This window comes from Primulina huaijiensis, chromosome 9, assembly GCF_012295235.1.
Source record: "Primulina huaijiensis isolate GDHJ02 chromosome 9, ASM1229523v2, whole genome shotgun sequence".
Classification (NCBI taxonomy): domain Eukaryota; kingdom Viridiplantae; phylum Streptophyta; class Magnoliopsida; order Lamiales; family Gesneriaceae; genus Primulina; species Primulina huaijiensis.
This window is the reverse complement of record NC_133314.1, coordinates 1,519,947-1,540,959: the sequence shown is the minus strand read 5'-3', so window position 1 is coordinate 1,540,959 and position 21,013 is coordinate 1,519,947. Positions and strand designations below refer to the sequence as shown.

Below are 21,013 nucleotides of genomic sequence, written 5' to 3'. Positions count from 1 at the left end.
TTAGAATCAAAATTGATGAGATTGGGCATGATTTTTGGCAAGATTTGAATACCAAGTTTAGCTCCCTTCTCCTCCCCTATAAATACCACACACAAAATTTTCGAATTCCCTAGCTGAAATTCTCGAAAATTTCAGCAGCTATACTAGCCGAAACCCTGCTGAAAAATCGTCCCGAGGTTAGGCTAGAAATCGAAGCCGAAGCGCTGCCCGAGCAGGAAGCAAGAAGCGATCGATTTCCGAAGCCAAGCATCCACGTTTTTAGCATTCTCAAACACTGTAAGTGGGCTGTTTTAAATCTTAAAATTTCGGTTTTATGCATATGAAATTTTCGGCTTTTGGTTTTAAAAATTCGGTCGAGCTCCGTCTCCCGTCTATTCGTTTTATGAAATTTTGATACGTTATGTTTTGACACTGTGAGAATTCCCTGAAAATGGGTGGAATTCCAACATATGGCCCTTCACGGTGGGATAGAACCGTTTTATTGCCTCGCCCCCTTAGAGGATTAAAACTTAGGGATTGACGTCAGTAAACCGTTAAAGGTGAAAAATCGCAGTGTTGTTACGCTACGAATACGATGTTACGATTATGAAAAGCATGCTGTAATTATATGTTATGTTTTCGAAAATTTTATGAAATTTTATGTTGTGTTCGAAATTCCCCCATTTACTGAGTATTTCCCAAAATACTCATCCCCCTTTCTCTCCCCTCCCAGATAAGTCCGAAGAACAGGTTGAGGATGAAGAGTCTGAACAATTTTGAGACTGGTGATTCGCAAGATTAGTAATAGTCTATATTTCGAATTTAATGTTTAAAACTTGTAAGACGTTTCCGCATTTATTTCTATCGTTTAGTGATTTCGGTATTGTAAAGACAATGTTTATTTCGTTGAAATTATGAATTATAAACTGGTTTCGGTTTATACTGTGCTACAAAGGCTTGTTGTTTCGATGGTGTGATTGTCAAACAACGTCGGTGTCAATCCCGAGTTTCGGGGCGTGACAGATCGGCCCGAGTATGGCCTAGCTAAGTGGAGAATGTGCGGACGAACAAATGTTAGATGACACTATAAGTGTTTCCGATACAGCCCTTTTGATGGTTAAGTCAGTCCAGAGCAAACTTAAGAGCACGAATATAATAGTGTTTGTGTTAGAAATGAATGAATTAGAGTTCAAAAAAAAAGTTAAAATAGTACTTGGTATTTATAGAATGGAAACAAAGTAATTTATATGGTAAGAATTCTATAACTAATATGTAAATGTTTCTAATAGAGTAAGTTACGCTGAATAAATTGCATATTATCTTTCCAAATCCTATAAATTCAAACAAAATATCATTGTCTTTCGGGATTTCCTTATCACATAATATTTGTTCAAGAGTTTTACACAAATAAGACTTTATTCATCTTCGTTAAGGCGCCTATCCGGGTCAGAGAGCTCTTAATCCAGATGCTCGGCAGTCCTATACTCGGTTATTTAACAATAATATGCTCGGATGCCTAAACTTTACCTAGCAGAAATATCCCGAGCAGAGAGAGAAGTGATCTGGACCTCACGTATGTTGTTGGGCCTTCTTCCTTGGTCCTAATGATGTTTATTATGGGCCCGTCAAGTTGAATAATGGGCTACAACATTCGTATCCAAGTCAAGTCGGGATTTATGGGGATCAACAATACCTCTTTTATTTAGTCTAAAAAAAGTATGAATTTTAGATCAAGTATTTGATCAATTTGACCCGACTAGTAAAAAATCACATTGTTTCTAAATTTTGTTTCTTTCATATTTGTGTTTACTCGAGTTCATCTGAGCCGTTGAATCAGAAGATAATGGGCAGTTGAGATTGAGACGCCAGCTTAAAGCACTAACTGATTGCCAAAAATGAACTAGTCCAACTGATATATCAAATAACAGTTTCACTGATTGTCAAGCTGATAGGTGGTTTAACAATAGATATTTAGAAACCTGGTCAGTTGATGAAGAGCTCAACCCATGAAGAACTCAACTGAACAAAAGAACTGATACAGTGAAATCAATCCAAACTAATTTCACCAGACCAGTTCAGAAGCATCAGTTGTAACTGATCTGTTCGCATGTCACGACAAGATTATTTAATGGAATCCAGCAAAATGCGAATATTCAAGGTACAAGCTACAAGCTATCTCACAGATGAATGTACAATAATGGACGTTGCAGCAAAGCTGAAAAAAAAAAACTTCCAGAACAGTTGTCAGAATGACAAAACATGTCCTAAGGAAACACATACAAATGCAGCAGACATAAAAACAAAAAAGTGAAATTGTGCTTGGATTGAAGAATTTCATTTTTCATAGTTTTAGATCTATTTGGTTGCTTGAATGGTTTTGCTCTTGGTGAATTTTGAATATGCTGCTTGTCAATCAAACTAATGCATTAGTAGTTGTAATGTACATTCAATGTTCTCAAAATTGTGGTCATTTGAAATCTATACTTGAATTCAGGCAAATCAAATCCTTCATTCAAATGCAATCTTAATATTTTGGTATGGTTGCTATCTTTTTCTCACATTCAATCTTATTGTGCAATCATTCGTATTTATTTTTATTTTATATTAAATAAATAAAAATTATTCAAAATGATCAGAAATGTTTTATTCTTTAATTTATTTTTTTTAAAAAAATAAGATTTTTTTAATGTAAAACATTAAATTTTAAAAAAATAGAAAAACACTTCAATATCATTCCGTGGAGACATCCAGTTAATTTCACTATAGTTTCATCGTAATTATGGACAGATCATTTAAAGAATGGCATTCATTTCATCATATGAACAATTTATATGAAATAAAAACTTGTGTGAGACGGTCTCACGGGTCGTATTTTGTGAGACGAATATCTTATTTGGATCATCTATGAAAAAGTATTACTTTTTATGCTAAGAGTATTACTTTTTATTGTGAATATCGGTAAAGTTAACCCGTCTCACTGATAAAGATTCGTAAGACCGTCTCACAAGAGACCTACTTTTTATATGAATTATATCCCTATAACTATCATGTATTATATAGATGATAAGCATTTGTACGAATGATCTACTAATTGATGATTATATCTGTACTCCGAATATTTGTACATCTTTGACGTTGTAATATAATTTTGATTTAATGACAAAAAAACAATCGAGACATAATATTTAAGCCTATATAAATATAATAATTTAAAAAATTCGAGTCGAACCATTATCAGAACTATAATTTCACATGAAATATGTATTCATACAGCTTAAAAAAACAGACATTTAGCATAACTTCAGAACACCTGACTACGTAGCATGCTAATTGAATGACGTCCTTGAAATGATGAGAAGAAAAAACCATACGAAAGACCACAAAAATCAAATCTTTTACGCACTTCCCCATCTTAAGATACAGAATGCCTCCCTTTCCTGGACGGTGTAAACTTCACGTCGTCGTGATTATTCGAGCCAAGACTCTCCGATGAATCGGAACCACTATTTTCCGCCCCACCCCCTTTTCCCGACCAGATTTTAGACAGTATTTTCTTTGAAATAAGTAAACCTTTCACCTTACTAACAGCAGTCCTTTCACTGTTACTAATCCTGTTTTCTGCAACGTTTCTGTCATTTACAACTCCATTTCCCAATCTTAAAGCAGCCAACTCTCCTCTTAAGGTTCGGAGTTCTTCTGCTGAGGCGACACCGTCCCAATCTTCATCGTTATTAGTATTAGCCGATCTTGAGCTCCCGTACGAGCCACAGTTTAGGTCTTTTATGGCTTTTGGAAGATCAGGAGTGGTGCTGCCCGATGAAGCAGCGGCCCGAACTTGCTCGAAAAAGAGGACTTGTACGACTACTCGCAAAGGGAGTCGCTCATTTTGAACTGCATGCATGCACGCATCTGCAGTGAGTCGTTTGCAGTCCATGAGCCGACATATTCGCTTCCGATCACTTTTGGTGATACCTGGATGCTTCTGCGCGAAAATCAATTGATAAACACCAAGAAATAAAAATGAGAAAAGAAAAGCATTCGGGATGGCAGTTGTTTGACCTAATGTTAGGGGAAGGTACGAATTCTACGAACTTTTATTCACACTACATATTTGAAACTATAAACTCGAGCCAAACTTAAATATTTTGTTTGAAAATATTTAAGACTAAATTATCATGCATGATAGCTCGTGCCTGGTTTGTGAGCTAATAATCCTATTAAACATGATTTCGAACTCCATGTGAAGCCAAACTTGAACTAGTTCGACATTCAATCTTCAAATCTAGCTTTGATTTGGCTAAAAAAAACTTTGAGATTGAGCTCGAATATAACAAAATGAGCCATTTTTTGTTCCTTTCGATTTGTTCGCGATCTTGGTATGGGTTATGATAAAATATGATAAAATACTCTGTTGCTAGGTGGCATGTCTCAAGATTAACTACACGCACAGTTAAAGGGAGAGATTTTACCTTGAGAAATGTATCAATGGCATGATACAAACCGTCGTGTGCTGGCCGTGAGAAACTAGAGACCATTTCTGCCACGCTAATGAACATTGGCATAGGTAGATTTGGGTCCTTTGCAATCTCAGCTAGGTAGTCGTCGACTAGCTTTGCCACCATAAGTTTGGATGCTTCAGATAAGATTCCTGGCTTTCTAATCTCATGAATTTCATTGCCATTTTCCGTTTCAGTTTCAGCATTCCGATCTTGTGCAATAAATTCTTCGAGTATTTTCTTGACAATCGGAACGTCATAAATCATTGATTCCCTTTCATTGGCTCGTATCAATATATCATTAACCGAAGCCTCCTCCAATTGCTGCCCGATTCTTTTTGCAAGCTCCATGTTCACAGTTTCTCCAGAGTCAACTGAGATAGCCGCTTTCAATAACTTCAGCAAGAAACTACATGACACGGTACCTTTTTCACTGGGCAAGAGCCAAACAATCGTATCCAATATGGAGCGTAACTTAGAGACATCATTTTGTTGAATTACACCCTTTCCAGAGGCGGGAAACTTCCGATAAGCGTACGCTTTTAAAGCTTCTCCAATTACTTCTTTCAATACTATTCCTTTATTTTTTATTCCAACAATCACCCGTTTGAATAAATCTATTTCGAGTTCGCATAAGTCTTCGACCCACCAATCATCGGGTACCATTCTGGTTCTAACACCATTTGAGGCTAAACCATCCCCATTTTCCTCAGGATTCTTTTTCTGGTTATTATACGTATAGGAAAAGTCCACCTTGGAAACATCAAGTGATGCCTTTGAAGCAACAGCATCTATGCAATGGCTTGTTAACTTCAATTCCTCCGAAAACGGAAGTAGTGATTTTGTGGTTTGAAGTACGATAATTGAGTCCTTCCAGCTTCGAAAGATGCTGGATGTAAGAAAAATATCGACCTTGTATATGAGGTTACCTTTGTCTATGGTCTCGTGCATTTCGAGAAACTCGGCTGCACATCGTACTGCAACAATGTTGTACGCATTTAGAATAACAGTCATTCCATAACAGAACTTGGCACATATTTCAAAAGCACTCGATCCACCCGGAATATCGTGTATGTGCACTTCATCTCCATTTCCTTCACTGGCTGATGAAATTAACTTCTGTAAGCGTGCACTTTTTGAGACGAGGGGGAACTGCAGAATCAAATTTAGAAGCAAGCTAAAGTTGATATCACAAAAACATAGGGGTTTGGATTAATCTACAGAAATGAATGTTAAAGAAATAGTAAGATAGACATACCTTGTGTAAATAGAACTTCACATCACCTACATGAACAGCAATATCTGTTGCCAACTCTGTAGCCACGTATCTGCGGCCATTTTTTAACAGTAAATATATGAGGGGATCAGATCTTGTTGATTAGTTCAGGAGAAACAAAACAATCAGAGCATATAAACTATCAAAACATATATACTAAGGTGGATCGTTGTCAGAAATATTGACACGCCAGGACTGGTAACTTTCCCAAATGACCAATGAAGAAGAGCGATGATTCAAAATAAAACCAAAAAAAGAGATCAAATTTCCCTGTACAACTTCATGAAAACTGATCTGGCCAGAATGTATAGGAGTAGAATCATTAGTCCGTATAAGGATTCTCTTTGGAAACATTACTTCGACTGAAAATAATGACTTCACATCTAATGGAAAACCATATGCGAACTCAAGAAAATTTAAAATCGCGTTGACAGCAAGGGGGATGAACCAAGCAGTGAGCAAGGGCTGAATGCCCTCTCGACTGATCAAAATGTTAATTTTTATACATAATTTCTCTAATCTTTAAAGCTTCATCCACCCAAAATTCCTGACATTGCCTCCCTCTCCCTGCTTTTCCCCAACCCACATTCTTGGATCTACAACTAGTACAGACCATCTCCTTCTTCAAGGGAAAAAATAACTAAAAAATGCAGTACCCATACGGGAGATAAAAAGTTGTGTCTACCTGAAACCATAAAGAAAAGGACATAAAACAACAAATTTATAGAAAATATGAGCAAGAAGTTGAAGCGAATGAGCGAAACAATTGCAAACATCAATCAGTTTAAAATGGTTTAACAAAGATCACCTTATGCCATTGCCATCAGTCTGAAAGGAATCAGGTTTCGATCCAAGCTTCATAAACTTCATCCTTCCAACTAGAAGAGTTGTCTCTCTTCAAAAATATGCTTCAACTTCACTCATCTGAACACTGCAGATTCACTAACCTGAATCGACCTTCGATCATCTCTATTGTCTCAAATCAAGAAACTTAGTCCTGGAAACAGTAAAAAAAAGGCAACGAGGTCTAAGTGTGGAACCAAATGTCTGAAAATTTAACGGCCAAACTCTTAAACTTCAAGAGGAAAGTAATGGTATCTCAAAGTAGTGGAAATCTTATATGTATGCCTAGTTCGACCGAATCTTGACAGCAACCAATATAAAGATCAACTTGCAGAGAGAATACGATACGGGGATTACGCTGATTTCTTTAGAGGTTTTAAAAAAATAGTTCACTGGAATGGGAAGAGACCCTAAGAAGAGGTTGTTTCCTTGGTTGGTGGCAAAGTCCATGGACTCCGGGCATACCTAGTCAGCCATGGAGACATTGCCAACATGTTTTTGTACTAAATTATTCCCCAAAAACTTTAGGGATCTGCTACCAGCTCCAGGCAAACTCAAGAATTTAGTTTTAAGGGGTCGATTTCGGGGGGAGTAGAATTTTCATTTTTTTTCCTGAAAAAATTGCAAATAAAAATCGAATTTCTCTGGACAACTGCCCCCCCTACTCGTTCACCCCTGAATCTACTCCACCCACCTCCTCTATTTTATTTCCATCTTTCTTTCTCACTCTACCATCTTTCTTTATTCTGCATTATCTATTTCTTTATTCGTATTCTTTTACGCTGAACATGTTACCTAAAGATTCATTCCACCACAAAAACGGACCCCATTACCCTTAAAAGTTTCAAGTTCCAAACTTTTTACAAAGAAATCATTAGTACATAAATAACATTCAATAGTTTTGCATCTTGTGATTGAAAAGAACATAAAAGAAAAACATCGCCTCGGTATCAACCAAATAAACCACCAAAATAATAGACAACGAGAATCTCTCCTGATAGTTTGGCCAAGTCTGTAAGAGTAAAAGAGAAGATCGCGCAATATACATGTTCCTGAAATACAATACTTACAGTACAAGCTCATTAAAGAACACTCAAACAAAGAGACCAACAAAATCTGAGGAACAGAAAAGGAATCATTTCATGAAAAACCACTAGCAATCTGTGGACTGATTAAAATAAGAACACTAGCCCATTTGAATACATGTGTTGCATAAACCATGTAAAAGCAAAGCAATTAAAATGGGGAATAATGAAATTTTCACTCGAAATCTTAATACCTCTTGCAGAAATACAAGAAACCCACATCAAATACAGCATACCAACTCTAAAAATGTGGGGAAAATAAATATCACAAAAATTTCCTACAGAATATGCAATACTTACTCATAACTAGAACCAAAAAATAAAATAAAATTTAAACCCCGCATGCATATTTGGAAACTATAAGCAGAGAGAGGATTAACTCACAACACCAAGAAATAGAGAAATAAAAAAGAGAGCTGTCCTGTAACACACTGCACAACTAAACACTCGCTCAAATTCCAACAGTCCACTCTGTGTTCTCACCTGTTTAGCAAGAACGAGCAATACTACTTTCTTCTTCCCAGATTTTTCCTTTCCCTTTTCCTCACCAAAAACTAGGATTAAAGTGAAAAAAAAAACGCTTCGAAACTTGCAATCTTCCAACAAGAACTAGTGGAATTATAATTAAAATCTGTTCCCCTTTCCTTTTCTTGAAGATTTTTTTTGGCTGGAGATTTAACAACAAAGTGGGGCACAACCTTTTTCTCCAAGTTTCGCGTACTTAGAAATGGAAATTGTTTTTAAAAGATGATTGATATCAAGACAATAAATTTGCTACGTGAAGCACGCTTCGCTGACACGCAGCTTTCTTGCTCCCTCCCCTCTTTAAAGTCGAGTAATGCCCCCCCACCCCTCTCTTAATGAACTGTGAAAGTTCGCAAAAGCAACTATGGTGAAAAAGAAAGCTTACGACCAAATAAATAAATAAAAAATATTTGGATTAACCTGCTCTAAAAACGTCGGAGTTTGATCTCAAGTGAACAAAAAAATCTTCTACGAATTTGTTTCATGTAATAAAAAAATAGTGTGAACTACTATTTTGAGCTAAACTTTAGATACATTCTTAAACTCGACGATATGATTAGTTTATTAATCATACTTGTTTTCAGATCGTGGACCAGTCCAAATCGAGTTTAAAATCATTTCCTTTTGGAAACCGAAAAGAAATTCGAGCCGATTTAAGTTTGAATATGATTTCTAGTCGAAAAAAAATCATGTAAGACTTATTATGTTCAAGTGTAAAATATAAAAGATTGGTTTTACCTATTAATTTGCATGTGTGCAAGCAATGTCTCAAAGAAAACAGTTAAACTCCAATGGAAATCAATTTGCATATATATATTTAAAGAAGATAACCAGATATGAATTGGCGAAGCAGAAGTTGCGCCGGATAAAATAAAAAGTTCCCTATGTCATTACATAAAATAATTTATTTATGGTTCAGAAATGTTGTTACATCGACAGAAAGTGGCATTTCTCAATTAATAATTCGTGATAACTTTTGTCTCAATATCATTTCTTATTTCTTAAATAATCAGGCAGAGTGTCGTTGTGAACCAACAGCTTACTTCAACATATCCGTTAAAATATATATATATAATTGTGTGAACTTTGGTGCCGACTTCACACTAAGATGTTGAGCAAAATGCTGAGTTAAAATTTATTTCCTCAAAAGGTGGAAGAATTTAATGTAAGTTGATTTTTAAAATTAGCTTTAAGTTCTAGATATATTTTAGACTATATTTACAATAACACACAAATATATTAAATTTAACTAATATGATAATATAATTATGNTCAATTTTTATTTTTTTTTTACCGTTGGTTTTAAAAAAAATGATGTAAACTGGCTTCGATTTTTGAGCGCAATGATTCTTAAGAATAAAAAATTTGAAAAATCTTTTTTGGAATTAAGATAAGGCCATACATTAATTCAGTCTATGAGTGAACAAAATATCGATTTCAACCCAAATAACTTATCGAGCTGAATTAATTTAAAAAAATCAATTTGTTTAATTGGAATTTTGGTTTTAGTTTTTAAAATCTACTACACTCCGTTCTTGTCAAAAATATGATTCAATCACTGTTGAGCACCACTGTCGATTTGATGCATTTATAGCTACAATATATTTTCAAGTTGAAGAGCTTAATAATAGATTCAAGGATGAGACAGTTGAACTTCTTAAACTTAGTTGTTCTTTGGAACCTAAAGAAAATTTTAAGCTTCCTAATGTTGATCATATCTATCGACTTGTTGAGAAATTCAATTATCTTGATTTCGATTCACAATACTGCATCACTTGAGAATGCAATTGGATCAGTATAAACTTAATGTTGCTGGCCATGAAAGATTTCAGAATTTATCAACTATTTCTGAATTATGTCGAAATTAATTGAGACAAATTAGTCAGGAATCTACGATTTGATTGATAGGTGTTTAAACATTTTATCTTTGTTGTTCACTTATTTATCGAATCTGATATATTTATTTAATTGACAGCTTGATTCGTCTTGTTTAACTCGTCTCATTTCTACAGCAACAACTGAACGAGTATTTTCATCAACGAAACTTGTTAAAACGTCTGATTTTATAATTAATAAGATAGTCGAAATCACGTGTTCGATTAACATGAATTACAATTATTTAGAAGAAAATGGTTGAAAACTTTGAGGGCAATAATTGTCTATAAAATGATAAATATTTTATCTACATAAAAAAAATGGTAAAGATTTAACGAAACTGTCAAAATATTAACTTTGACGAACAAATCTCTGCAGTGGGAACATCCATGCAAAATATTGTTGATTATAATCATTTTTCAAAAAGTGGATTAATTGGATTTTGACTCAAGTTAGTCAACCTATTCATCGTCATCCATATGCTGTTGAAACTTAATTTAATTATTATATTAATTATTAAGAGCTTGAATCTTGCTATTAAATTAAATGGAAAAAAAAAACAGGAAAAGTGACATTTACTAATATTTTAATAATGAGTAATTATTATTATAAGATTATTTAGGAGACATGGTAGATGGAAAAATAGGTCCCTAGAAGGCAAGAACTGCCTAACTTTGACCCACCACATGATAATACTTCCATGCAATCCAAGACCTTTTTCCCCCTAAATAATATGAAATCGATACGATTAAATATTATTTATTTTTTGACAAAAATTTGTGTGAGACGATCTCACGAATCATATTTTGTGAGACAGATCTCTTATTTGGGTCATCTATGAAAAATATTACTTTTTATACTAAGAGTATTATTTTTTTTATTGTGAATATCGATAGGATTGAAGACATACTCTTACTTTTTTCGGAATTAGTGCTTTTTTTTAGTGATAAATCATTCGAAATATGACATTTAGATTATGGTGCGTTTTTTAAAAAAGTGCACACATGATATAATCATAAAATATTCGAAATGTTACTATATATTTTAAATTTTATATTTGAATTACACTGTTATTAATAATTTTAACTTTTCGTAAAACAATCGATTTTACGACCAATATTGTATAGCATAACACTATATACTTTGATATGATCTCACAATGATTGNGATATTGCTGTCGCCGGTGTTGGGGTGCGACGTATCGTCGATGTTATTCGTTCAACGATATTGCTGTCGCCGGAGTAGGGGTGCGACGTATCGTTGATGTTATTCGTTCGACGATATTGCTGTCGCCGGTGTTGGGGTGCGACGTATCGTCGATGTTGTTGTTGCAGTAGTATGGGAGTGATGACGTTGATATCGTTGGTGGTTTGATTGTCCAGAGACAGCAAAGGGAGTATTTCTGTTATCATTCCAGTTATATTTTATATTGTTGATAATATAACTGTTATGTATTACGATGATGATTGTTGTGTATGCTCACCCTTTGGGGGCTGTTTCTGTTGGACAGGTTACAGGACTCTGCTGTGAGACAGAATAGTGGTGAAGGACTAGGTGTGTCTAGTCAAACAGTCCTGTAGTTGATAGTAGATAGAGACAGTATAGTTTATTGTCTTATTTGAGTTGTATGTTTGTATTTATTACATTGTTTCTGCTACACTGATATAGATAGTGTGGTGATTGCACTATTTTGTCGTATATGCATTATATTATTACGTCGTTGAAAAAAAAAAATTTATGCATATGACGTCACATGTTGTATGATTACGTGGCGAGGTTTGGGGCGCCACACCTACTCTTACATTTATTATATATTAAATATCCCTCTTTTGACGTTTATTAAAAGTGTAAAATAAAAAAATCCGATAATCTTAACATCACACACAAACTTGAGATTTATTTTACATTTAATTTGATTTCTTAAGAATATAAGATAATTACAAACCTAACGACATAAAATGCAAGATTCATATAAATCTAATGGGATGTTTGTAAATTTAGAAACTATTTCATTTTTTTGCTATAGTATACTGAAATGGGGAAAGTTGGGTGAGTGATTCACTGGGTCGGATAGGTTCTTCTCGGGCACACTGGAGATCAGACAGATGATACTAAGGCTGAATAATCTGTACACTTGCATAGCATAGAACATTATTGGGATACCAGAAGGTTTTCCATCGTGATCACTCTAACGTTCAAGTCAATCAAGTGTTTTTCACAAAGAAAAATGTAATAAGAGAATGTATATTGAGTAATTGTGCATAAATGTTAAGTGAATAGAGGAAAATGTAATGATGACCTTGTTTTCGGTGGTCGGTTTCTACTTATGACGAGATGGTTGCTCATGTCCTGACATCTGACACTGTCACAACTGACATCTCATAATGCCTCTAGTCTAGTCACATAATTCTTACGTTCGTCGAGTGACACGCCAATGATTTCGAAGCATTACATCTCATATCTATGGACCCAGAATTGACACATGTACAGAGGTGCTCAGACTGATGATCGTGGTTCGAGAACGAGAAGGTTCGCCCCAACATTCCCCACTTGTCCGACTGTTGCTGAGCAGTTTTTGGATATCAAACGGACCTCCCCAGAAGGTAATTTTAATGTGGCCGATTTCCCCTATTTTGCAATCAGTTTCGCTACAGCACCCGCTGCTCTAACTAATTGTCCACCCTTCCTGATCTTCTAAGTTCTATTACCCTGCTTGGGCTAAGTTGGGAGTCCGAGTACTCTCAAATATATGCTGGTCTGATTAGTTTATCTTGTGTTGCAAATTCAAAAATAGTTTATAAAAGAATACTTCCTTTCCCGGGTTGATTCTTACTCCGATTTCTCTTATTTTTTCATCTCATCCTTGGCCCGAGTCCCAGAACGATCCCATGGCGCTTCCCGGGTATCATTTACAAACCACAGGAGCACAAGGGGTTATAGGTAATATTCAAGTACAGTTGAATTTGTTCCTAAATACGATACACCTCAAGAGAAGTGAATGTAATTAAACCTAAATTTAATTTAATAGTGAGGATTAAACTCTATTTAACTAACATGGTCTAGTATGCGGCAAAAGAAAATCAGATCCATCAGTTTGGATTTGACATAAATCTTGGTGCATATGATTAATTTTGAAATAAATTTAAATATTTAAATAATCATGTGTAGCATGGTAAGAAAAAACATTGTAAGAAATCATGGTGTAATCTTAAATTTCTTAAAAAAATTTCGAGAAAGACCCATTGAATTTAGGCAAAAACTTGTGTGAGACGGTTTCACATATCGTATTTTGTGAGACAGATATCTTATTTGGGTCATTCATGAAAAAATATTACTTTTTATGCTAAGAGTATTAATTTTTATTGTGAATATCGGTAGGATTGATCCGTCTTACAGATAAAGATTCGTGAGATCGTCTCACGAAAAACCTACTCATAATTGGATCTTCTCATCTTCCCCATTAAATATAGGGTAACTTGTGTATCAGTACAAGAATCTTTCAAACTTTAGATTTAGTACCTTGTTTCCCATAATACCCCTCAAACTTATTTTTAAATAATTGATTTTTCTTTTTAAATTAAAGGCCCATCATGCTTCCTTAAAATAAATTAAATCTTTTACCTCTTTGACCAGAATGCCACCGGGTTATATCCACCGTATTTTACAGACTGCTCCTCACAATCCAACCACACGATCGCAACCGATGGTTACAGATGCGGATTCCTTCAGCAGCACTTAGCACAACTCTAATTCGTTTCCTACCTTAGAGTGTACAGTAAAAGATAAAATTTTGAAAATAATACATGAGAGGGGCTAAGAGCAAAGATCTCTTTATTCAAACACAAACATTTTTTATTACATTGAAACCTCCTGTAGAGGAGGAGGAACTTGCTTAGCTACTTATAGTAGCCGAAACTTGAAAACACATAAACTAGAAAGAAAATATTACAATTGGTTTTGAAAGAAATGAGGAAAATGTTCGATGATCTTCACTTCCTTCTTTCTACCTTATTTATAGAAGGCTTCTTCGGATTTGAAACACAGACTTCAAATCTTGATAAGCCTTTACAGCTTGCATATGGACCCTTGAGTGGTTGAGTGGTCCTACTTTTCTTGAAATGTTATTTTCTAGATTATTAATCTAGACATTAACTTTTCGTCGTCTTTTATCTCTCCCAGGTACCAGTCGAGATGTGCTTGGAGGATATCAGCTGAAATCTCGTCTTCCTTTTCTTTATACATCTTTATAATTTTTCTGAGAGCTGCAGCCTCACTCCTCTTATACTTGATTCTTCTTTTTAAAACTTTCAGATATACCCGATACATCTTCAAGTTTTACTTCTGGTGTGTTTAACTGGTCTTATTTATTCCTTTTTATAGATAAAATTTCGGGACCAGTTTTCTTGTTCTCTTTATTGGATTCCTTTTTTGAATAAAGTATCCAATGTTCTTTCGTCTTGTACCACTCATTATTAGTGGGTTTTATGTCATTTTCCACCGATTATTGGTGGTCCTGTTTTCTCCACTCACATGGTGGTCCTCTTTTTGTTAGTGGGTTTAGTCACATCTCCCTTTTAATTTTGTCGAGGAATCTTCGGCTTTTTGTGTCCTCGAGGAAAATGTGAATGTGGTCCTTCCCCACTTGTCCTTGCTTCGGTAAAATGTTTCCGATCAGATCTCGGTTTGAAACCTTTACCAAATTCCGGTTCTTTCTGATTCTGGCATTCAAGGCAGATGTTTTCTGACCATCTTCCTATGTGTGCCATATTACAGAACTTTCGGCGAGTCTCTTTACTTGCCGGCATCTTGCTGTTCCACAGAAGATTTCTTTTCTTTTCAAATAGATCTTCTGCAAAGCTTGTAGTTTTTCCTGTCATAGTGTTTAACAGGAATGATCCATTTAAAGAATTTTGGTAAAACTTAAATGGAAACTTGACTTTGTCCATCTCTGTGAGACAGACCCAGATACCCCATGCTCTCCTGGTAGACATATCATCTTCATTAAATGAAGAGACTAAGGGGGTTTCATTTGTAGGAGGATCCTTTATAAATTTTTGAGAATTCATGTCTGGCCTCCTTAGCTTGATAAAATGAAAGGCTTCGTGTGAGCCTTTTCCTGCTGGTTCTGGTGCTGCACTGAAAAAGTATAGCTCCAAAACATCTCCTCTGGACAAATGATCATTATTTGCCCAAGTCTCATGAACAGCTTCCTGAATCCATTTTGGTAATGCTGATATCTCCGGGAAGCTGGGCGAAGTAGTATAAACTGAGGCAAGAGCCCCAAATTCATACCAGGCTTTGACCTCCTTTGGATATGAATTTTGTTTCATCCATACCCTAGGATATTTTCCTGCAATATCAACTCGAACCATAGCTGGGTTGATGCCAATTCTTGTGTTTAATTTCTCCCAATTCTGTTGGTAAACCTGAAATGGAGAAATTACATTTTCATTAGTACCAACCTTAGTTTTGCCTTTGTCAGTACGAGGCCTAAGGTTGATCTCTCCCTCTTCAATCCCCGAGGTGAAGGGTTGACTTGAGGACTCGAGATAAGGATCTGGAGTCTCAATTTTTGTTTTAGCCGACTCATCTATAGATGATCCCGACTTAACACTTGTGCAAGGGGTATTTGAATCCCCCGCTACAGGTATAGAGTCCTGTACTCGAAAACTCTCCATTTGGGAAACCAATGGTTTCTCAATGCCTTGGAGGATAGGCCTTTGCATTACAGACCATAACTGAGTATATGCCTGTAAACATCCTGTAATTCGATCAGAGACAATTCTCTTATCGGCTTGTTGTAGCCTTCCCGCAACTTCTGCGTTTACGGCCAACTTGTTGAACTCGGTTTGAAGCATTTCAAGGTGTTCCCTCAAATGCCTCTGCATCTTGATAATAGCATCAATGTCAATGCTGTCCATCTCTTGTTAAAAAATCTGCAAGAATATTTTCATGAGATTTAATTATCATAATATCAAAAATATAATTTTGACATAATGCCTGCCATCTTAATAATCTGGCCTTCTCAGGTTTAGATTCAATTCTATTCCTTAAGAACGCTTTCACCTGTGTGTTATCAACTTTCAAAGTGAATTTCTTTGCAAGTAAAAATAATGGCCATTTTTCAAAAGCTCTTTTTACTGCATAAAATTCCTTTTCGTTGATATGCCATCTTATGGCTTCTGCATCTGAGAATAAACCGCTACAATATCTGCATGGTTGTTCTCCCTCTGGTGTGAGCTTAGTAAGAACTGCTGCCCACCAATGATCACTGGCATCGGTATACAATACCAGATTATCCTCATCTTGAGGAATAGCCATTTTTGGAAGATTCTTACAAATCTTCTTTAATTGGCATAGTCCTTTTGTGTGTTCATCTGTCCATATAAATCTAGCATCTTTTTTCAATAATGGACTAAAGACTTTCCTGTGTTTTGCTAGGTTTTTAATAAACATCCCAGCAAAATTAACAACTCCTAAAAAACTTTGAAGTTGCTTCTTGTCGTTGAGTCTTTCTGGAAAATTCTGCACTTTTTCTACTATGTGTTCTTGCAGAATAATTCCTGATTCATCGATTTCAATTCCGAGGAATTCAATCTTCCTTGTTGCAATGACTGCTTTCTTTTCAGATAAGACCAGTCCTTCTTTTTTACAGACATTGGAGAAAATCTCCAAATGCTTAACATGTTCATTCATATCTTTAGATGCTATTAAAACATCATCAATATAAACAAACATAAACTTAAAATAATCTTTAAAAAGATTATCCATTTTTCTTTGAAATATCTGGGGTGAATTAGCCAATCCCATTGGTAATACTTCCCAAATATAATGTCCCTGAGGTGTAGAGAAAGCTGTGAATTTCTTACTTTCTTCTTGCATCCTAATCTGGTAAAATCCAGACTTACAGTCGAACTTAGAGAATATCTTGGCGTTGCGTATGCAACTTATTAGATGTTCTCTACTAGGTATAAAATACCCATCAAACTCCAGAATCTTATTAATTTCTTGATAATTAATAACTAATCTGGGTTTTCCTCGTTTTATCTCACCATGATTCCTTACCAGAAAACCTGGACTACTATATGGTGACATTCCTGCTTTGATTAATCCAAGGTCCAAATGTTCCTTGATTATAATCTGCATATCCCTTTGGTCAATGATATTCATTGGGATAGGCTTGCAGCGGACAAATTCATACTCTTTGCCTTCCTTAATTTTAAGGCAAGCTTTGAGTTGATTTCTGTCCCACCATGCCAAGGGATCTTCATTATAATTTTCCTTGATCCTCTTCTTGACATCTTCCAGGGATACCTTAGATTCAAACTCTACTTCATTTTTATGTAGAGCTATCTTAAGGCATTCTATCTCTTCTGGTTGGAGTTCTTTATCTGCTCTTAACTGGAGCATTGTTTCTCCAAACCTTCTAGAATCTTTCATTTTTGGGTTCAGAAGTTGTCCTGAATCACCACGCTTGCTGCGAAACTGGATTGGCAATTTTCTGTAAAATGCCTCTCTTAGTCTCTGGACTATGATTTTGTGGTTACAAGGAGTTGTAAACACTAATTTTCTTGTCTCATTTTCTTGAGTATAGGATTTGAACATTTGTAGGAAATTGTTTCCTAGTAAAATGTCAGCTCCTGTATCATGAAAATAAATTGGTGGTGTCTTCACCTTATACCAAGGTGTTTGCCCAGCACCGCCAATCATTATTTCAGTCATCTTAATCCCTTTACATAAGATTAAGATTCTTCTGGAAAAATCTCTTCCAGCAATCTTTGGTAATTCTTCTTCCAAACTTGTTGGAAAAACTCCTCGTTTTGCTGTACAAATACCAGCACCTGAATCAATATAAGCAGCAAAATATTCTGCCTTATATTGTTCATATAACATTCCGACTGGAACGTATATGGAGAATGGACTTGTGGTCATTGGATTTTCCACATCTTATCTTCTGCCATAAACTCCATTCCATACTCTAGACGTTTCCAAGGTTTATGTTCCTCAAGAAACTCTAGTCCAAGAATCAGTTGATCTGATTCTTTTCCTGGACTTCCTGTGATATGAACTTCCAATTCTCCAACTTGGATCATTCCTTGGTAAGTTCCTATCATAGGTTGTTCTAAATAGTAGATGGTATTACAAGGAAATTGATTCCTTTGTTTCGTAATATCAAATACTATTTCGACTTCCTTCCACCCTTCTGGGCATCTAAGCTTTCCTATTGTTGAAAAACTTTTTAGCTCATGTTGGATTTCTTGAACAGGGGTTTTTCCCCATCTGTAGCTTGTAATCCTATCTCCTTGAAAAGATAGTCTTCTTGATTCCAATCTAAGACTTTGATTCCTTTGTAGAATCGGTTTGTCTTGTATTTGGATATCTGTTTCCTGTATTACCGGAAACTCAACTCGTTCTGGATAAATTGCCTGAGCAACTTTTCCAAATATTTCTGGTATCTCAATAAACTCATTTCTAATAAACAACTCTGAATGATGTGTATTAGATAAAGCATATGAGATTTGATAGGTAATAGAATATGGTCTATTACCTTCCTTCATTAGCCTTTTCTCCTTGAAATTTTGATGTAATGTCAAGGCTCGGCTAAAATCTCGATCTGCCAGGTTGTAAGCTATCCGTGGATAGATAACTCCTACAATCTTTCCTGCACAGAGATTTCCTGAGATAGTTCCCAGTACTGAATCTTGAAGGTTCCCCATTCTTTTATCGCATATAGCAATATCAATGGGTGAATCAATACCTTCTTTGAAAGTAGCTTTTATCATAATTTGGATTGCTCCAATATGAATCCAGGACATAGTCCTTGCTACTTCGATCTTGAGTTTTTGTAATTCCTCCTTTATTTCTTCAGAAGGAATTAATTGCATCTCCATTCTATTTCCCGTAAGTTCCATTGGGATTGCCATTTCCCTTCTGGAGACTTTATAGATTAGATGATGCTTTCTGTTTCTTAGGCCAAGATTTCCTAAGAACTTTTCTACCTGTCCTGCAGAGAATCCTTGGTATCTCTGTAGACTAGGATTTTCTTTCATGATTCTTTGAACCATGTTATTAGATATTGTTGTCTGGCTAAAGAACCCAGACAAATCCTCATGTGTTTCGTGTCGAAACACCTCGTTTTCAGTCAGATTCCGATTCAGTTCCATCGGATTCTCCCTGACTTAAAACTTCTTCTTCTTCATATATACTCTCATCTGAGGCAATGTCCTCAAATCGGTATACCTGAATAAGATCTTGGTAATAAACTGCTTCTTCAATATCCGGAGTTGGATCGAAGCGTTTAATACCTCTTTTTTCATTTTCTGGACAGTTAGTCGAGATATGTCCTCTTGCTCCACATGTCCAGCAATTACAGTCCTTAAAACTCTCATTAGCTCGTGTATGAGCCCTTCTGAAAGTTTTCTTTGTAGGTGTTCTTCCTGTGCTCCGAGATGTACTCGATGCCTGGGAGGATATCCTACTTCTTGATGGTCCGCTTCTTTGTCCAGATTTATAAGATCTGGCTTTTTGTCTAGACCATATTGTTCTTGGTTTCCAAGAACTCCTTCCCCCTCTAGCATAAGGATGAGTCCTAAAACTTTTCCTTTTATGCTTTTGTGGTTTACTTCCAATAATTGTTGGAAGATCATTTTCTTTACAACACAAAGGCGTACGTTTATTAATACCCCTTAATCGTTTGTAATTCTTTTGTAATGCTGCCAAATGGCACCATTCCGCCAATTTTCCTTTAAGGAAAGAAGCTCTTCGTGCCAATGTATCTGGATTTCCAGGTACATATTCCCTTATGAGCATTTCTCTCCAGGGACTGGGCATTTTTGCGAAGAAAAGCTGCATAGCTGTATCTTCTTCGACTCCTGAATTCCATCTATATTTGGTGAATAACATAATGTATTCATCTACTAAACAGATGTCATGTAATTCAAGACTATACAGAGCTTGAGTATATTTCTTCCTCTTCTCTGTGTCTTGACTATTAAAATAGTCTACCCCTATAAATTGTGCTTTAAATAGGGTAGCCATTCTTCCAGCTATCTCGCTTAGAGATTCTCCAGCTAGGACCGACTCTTTAGTTTCCACCGAAGTCATGTCCCAAGCAATTTTCACTGATCCCATAAGACTCATTTCTAGGAGTTTAATGAATCCTTCTCTGTTGAGATCAAGTGTTCCTGCTGCAATTCTCATAGCAGATGTCCAATCATCTATGAGTTCTTCTCTGTTTTTGAAATCTAATACATCAAGGTTAAGCATAACCCCGTAAGGATGTATAGGATCTAAAACAGTTTTCCCATAGGGGGTTTGGTGCAAGGGAATTTGATTTCTCCTTGTCCTTGTTCCCGCAGGGTGTGAACCTCCACCAGTATGGAAATCAGTCTGAGATTCTCTCATGTGTATATTTTGAGATCCCACACTTTCCCTTGGTAGTTCCTGTGAAGATGACCAGGTTATAGCAGGTGTTTCACCTCCTGCTGTGTTCATCTTTAGATCTACAACTTTGAGATTTGCGAAAGATTCCGCAAGTTCTTGTAGATCATCCAGACCAATCCTTTCTAAAGTTGTCATCAGATTAATTTCTTTTCTGAGACAGACTTAATTAGATTGATCATCTTCTCTTCTTCAGTCAAAGGTTTTGACACCACTCTGGCCTTTCCTTGTTGATGTAACAAAGGTTCAGTACCAAATGATGGTGGTAACCATCCTCCTGAAGATCTTTTACTAGAACTTGGTTGTTGTTCTAGTTTCTGAATTCTTGTTTGAATATCCTTTAATATTCCAAGAATTTCTTCCTGGTTTTCAAGGATTTTTTCAACTCGTTGTGGTACAAAATATAGCATATTACCATAGTTTTGTACTGTTTTCTGAATTTCTCTAAGATCTAAAGAGAGCTTAGAAGAATCTGGTATAATTTCCATAAACTT

General features: G+C 35.7%; 1 protein-coding gene across 3 annotated transcripts; it reads right to left on the bottom strand.

Annotated features, from left to right (window-relative positions):
- Positions 1-3,200: 3,200 nt before the first annotated feature.
- LOC140984487 (phototropic-responsive NPH3 family protein NPY2-like) lies at positions 3,201-8,514 on the bottom strand. 3 transcript variants are annotated; one of them, XM_073451943.1, is made up of 5 exons: positions 8,163-8,514; positions 6,560-6,748; positions 5,734-5,803; positions 4,449-5,627; positions 3,201-3,961 (listed from the first exon to the last, which is right to left on the bottom strand). In XM_073451943.1, the coding sequence occupies exons 2-5, from the start codon at positions 6,619-6,621 to the stop codon at positions 3,392-3,394; spliced, it is 1,881 nt and encodes a 626-aa protein (XP_073308044.1). In that variant the 5' UTR covers positions 6,622-6,748; positions 8,163-8,514; the 3' UTR covers positions 3,201-3,391. The 3 variants fall into 3 exon arrangements, with proteins under 3 accessions (XP_073308044.1, XP_073308042.1, XP_073308045.1); XM_073451941.1 differs by lacking the exon at positions 8,163-8,514 and adding an exon at positions 6,952-7,450; XM_073451944.1 differs by lacking the exon at positions 8,163-8,514 and adding an exon at positions 7,060-7,450.
- Between the last annotated feature and the right edge of the window lie 12,499 nt (positions 8,515-21,013).

Excerpts from the sequence above, each read along its gene's own strand:
- LOC140984487 (XM_073451943.1), bottom strand. The coding sequence starts at position 6,621 with ATGAAGTTTATGAAGCTTGGATCGAAACCTGATTCCTTTCAGACTGAT. Across the intron at positions 5,804-6,559 it reads ACTGATGGCAATGGCATAAG|ATACGTGGCTACAGAGTTGG; the intron begins GTGATCTTTGTT and ends AAATGGCCGCAG. Across the intron at positions 3,962-4,448 it reads CCATTGATACATTTCTCAAG|AAGCATCCAGGTATCACCAA; the intron begins GTAAAATCTCTC and ends ATTTTCGCGCAG.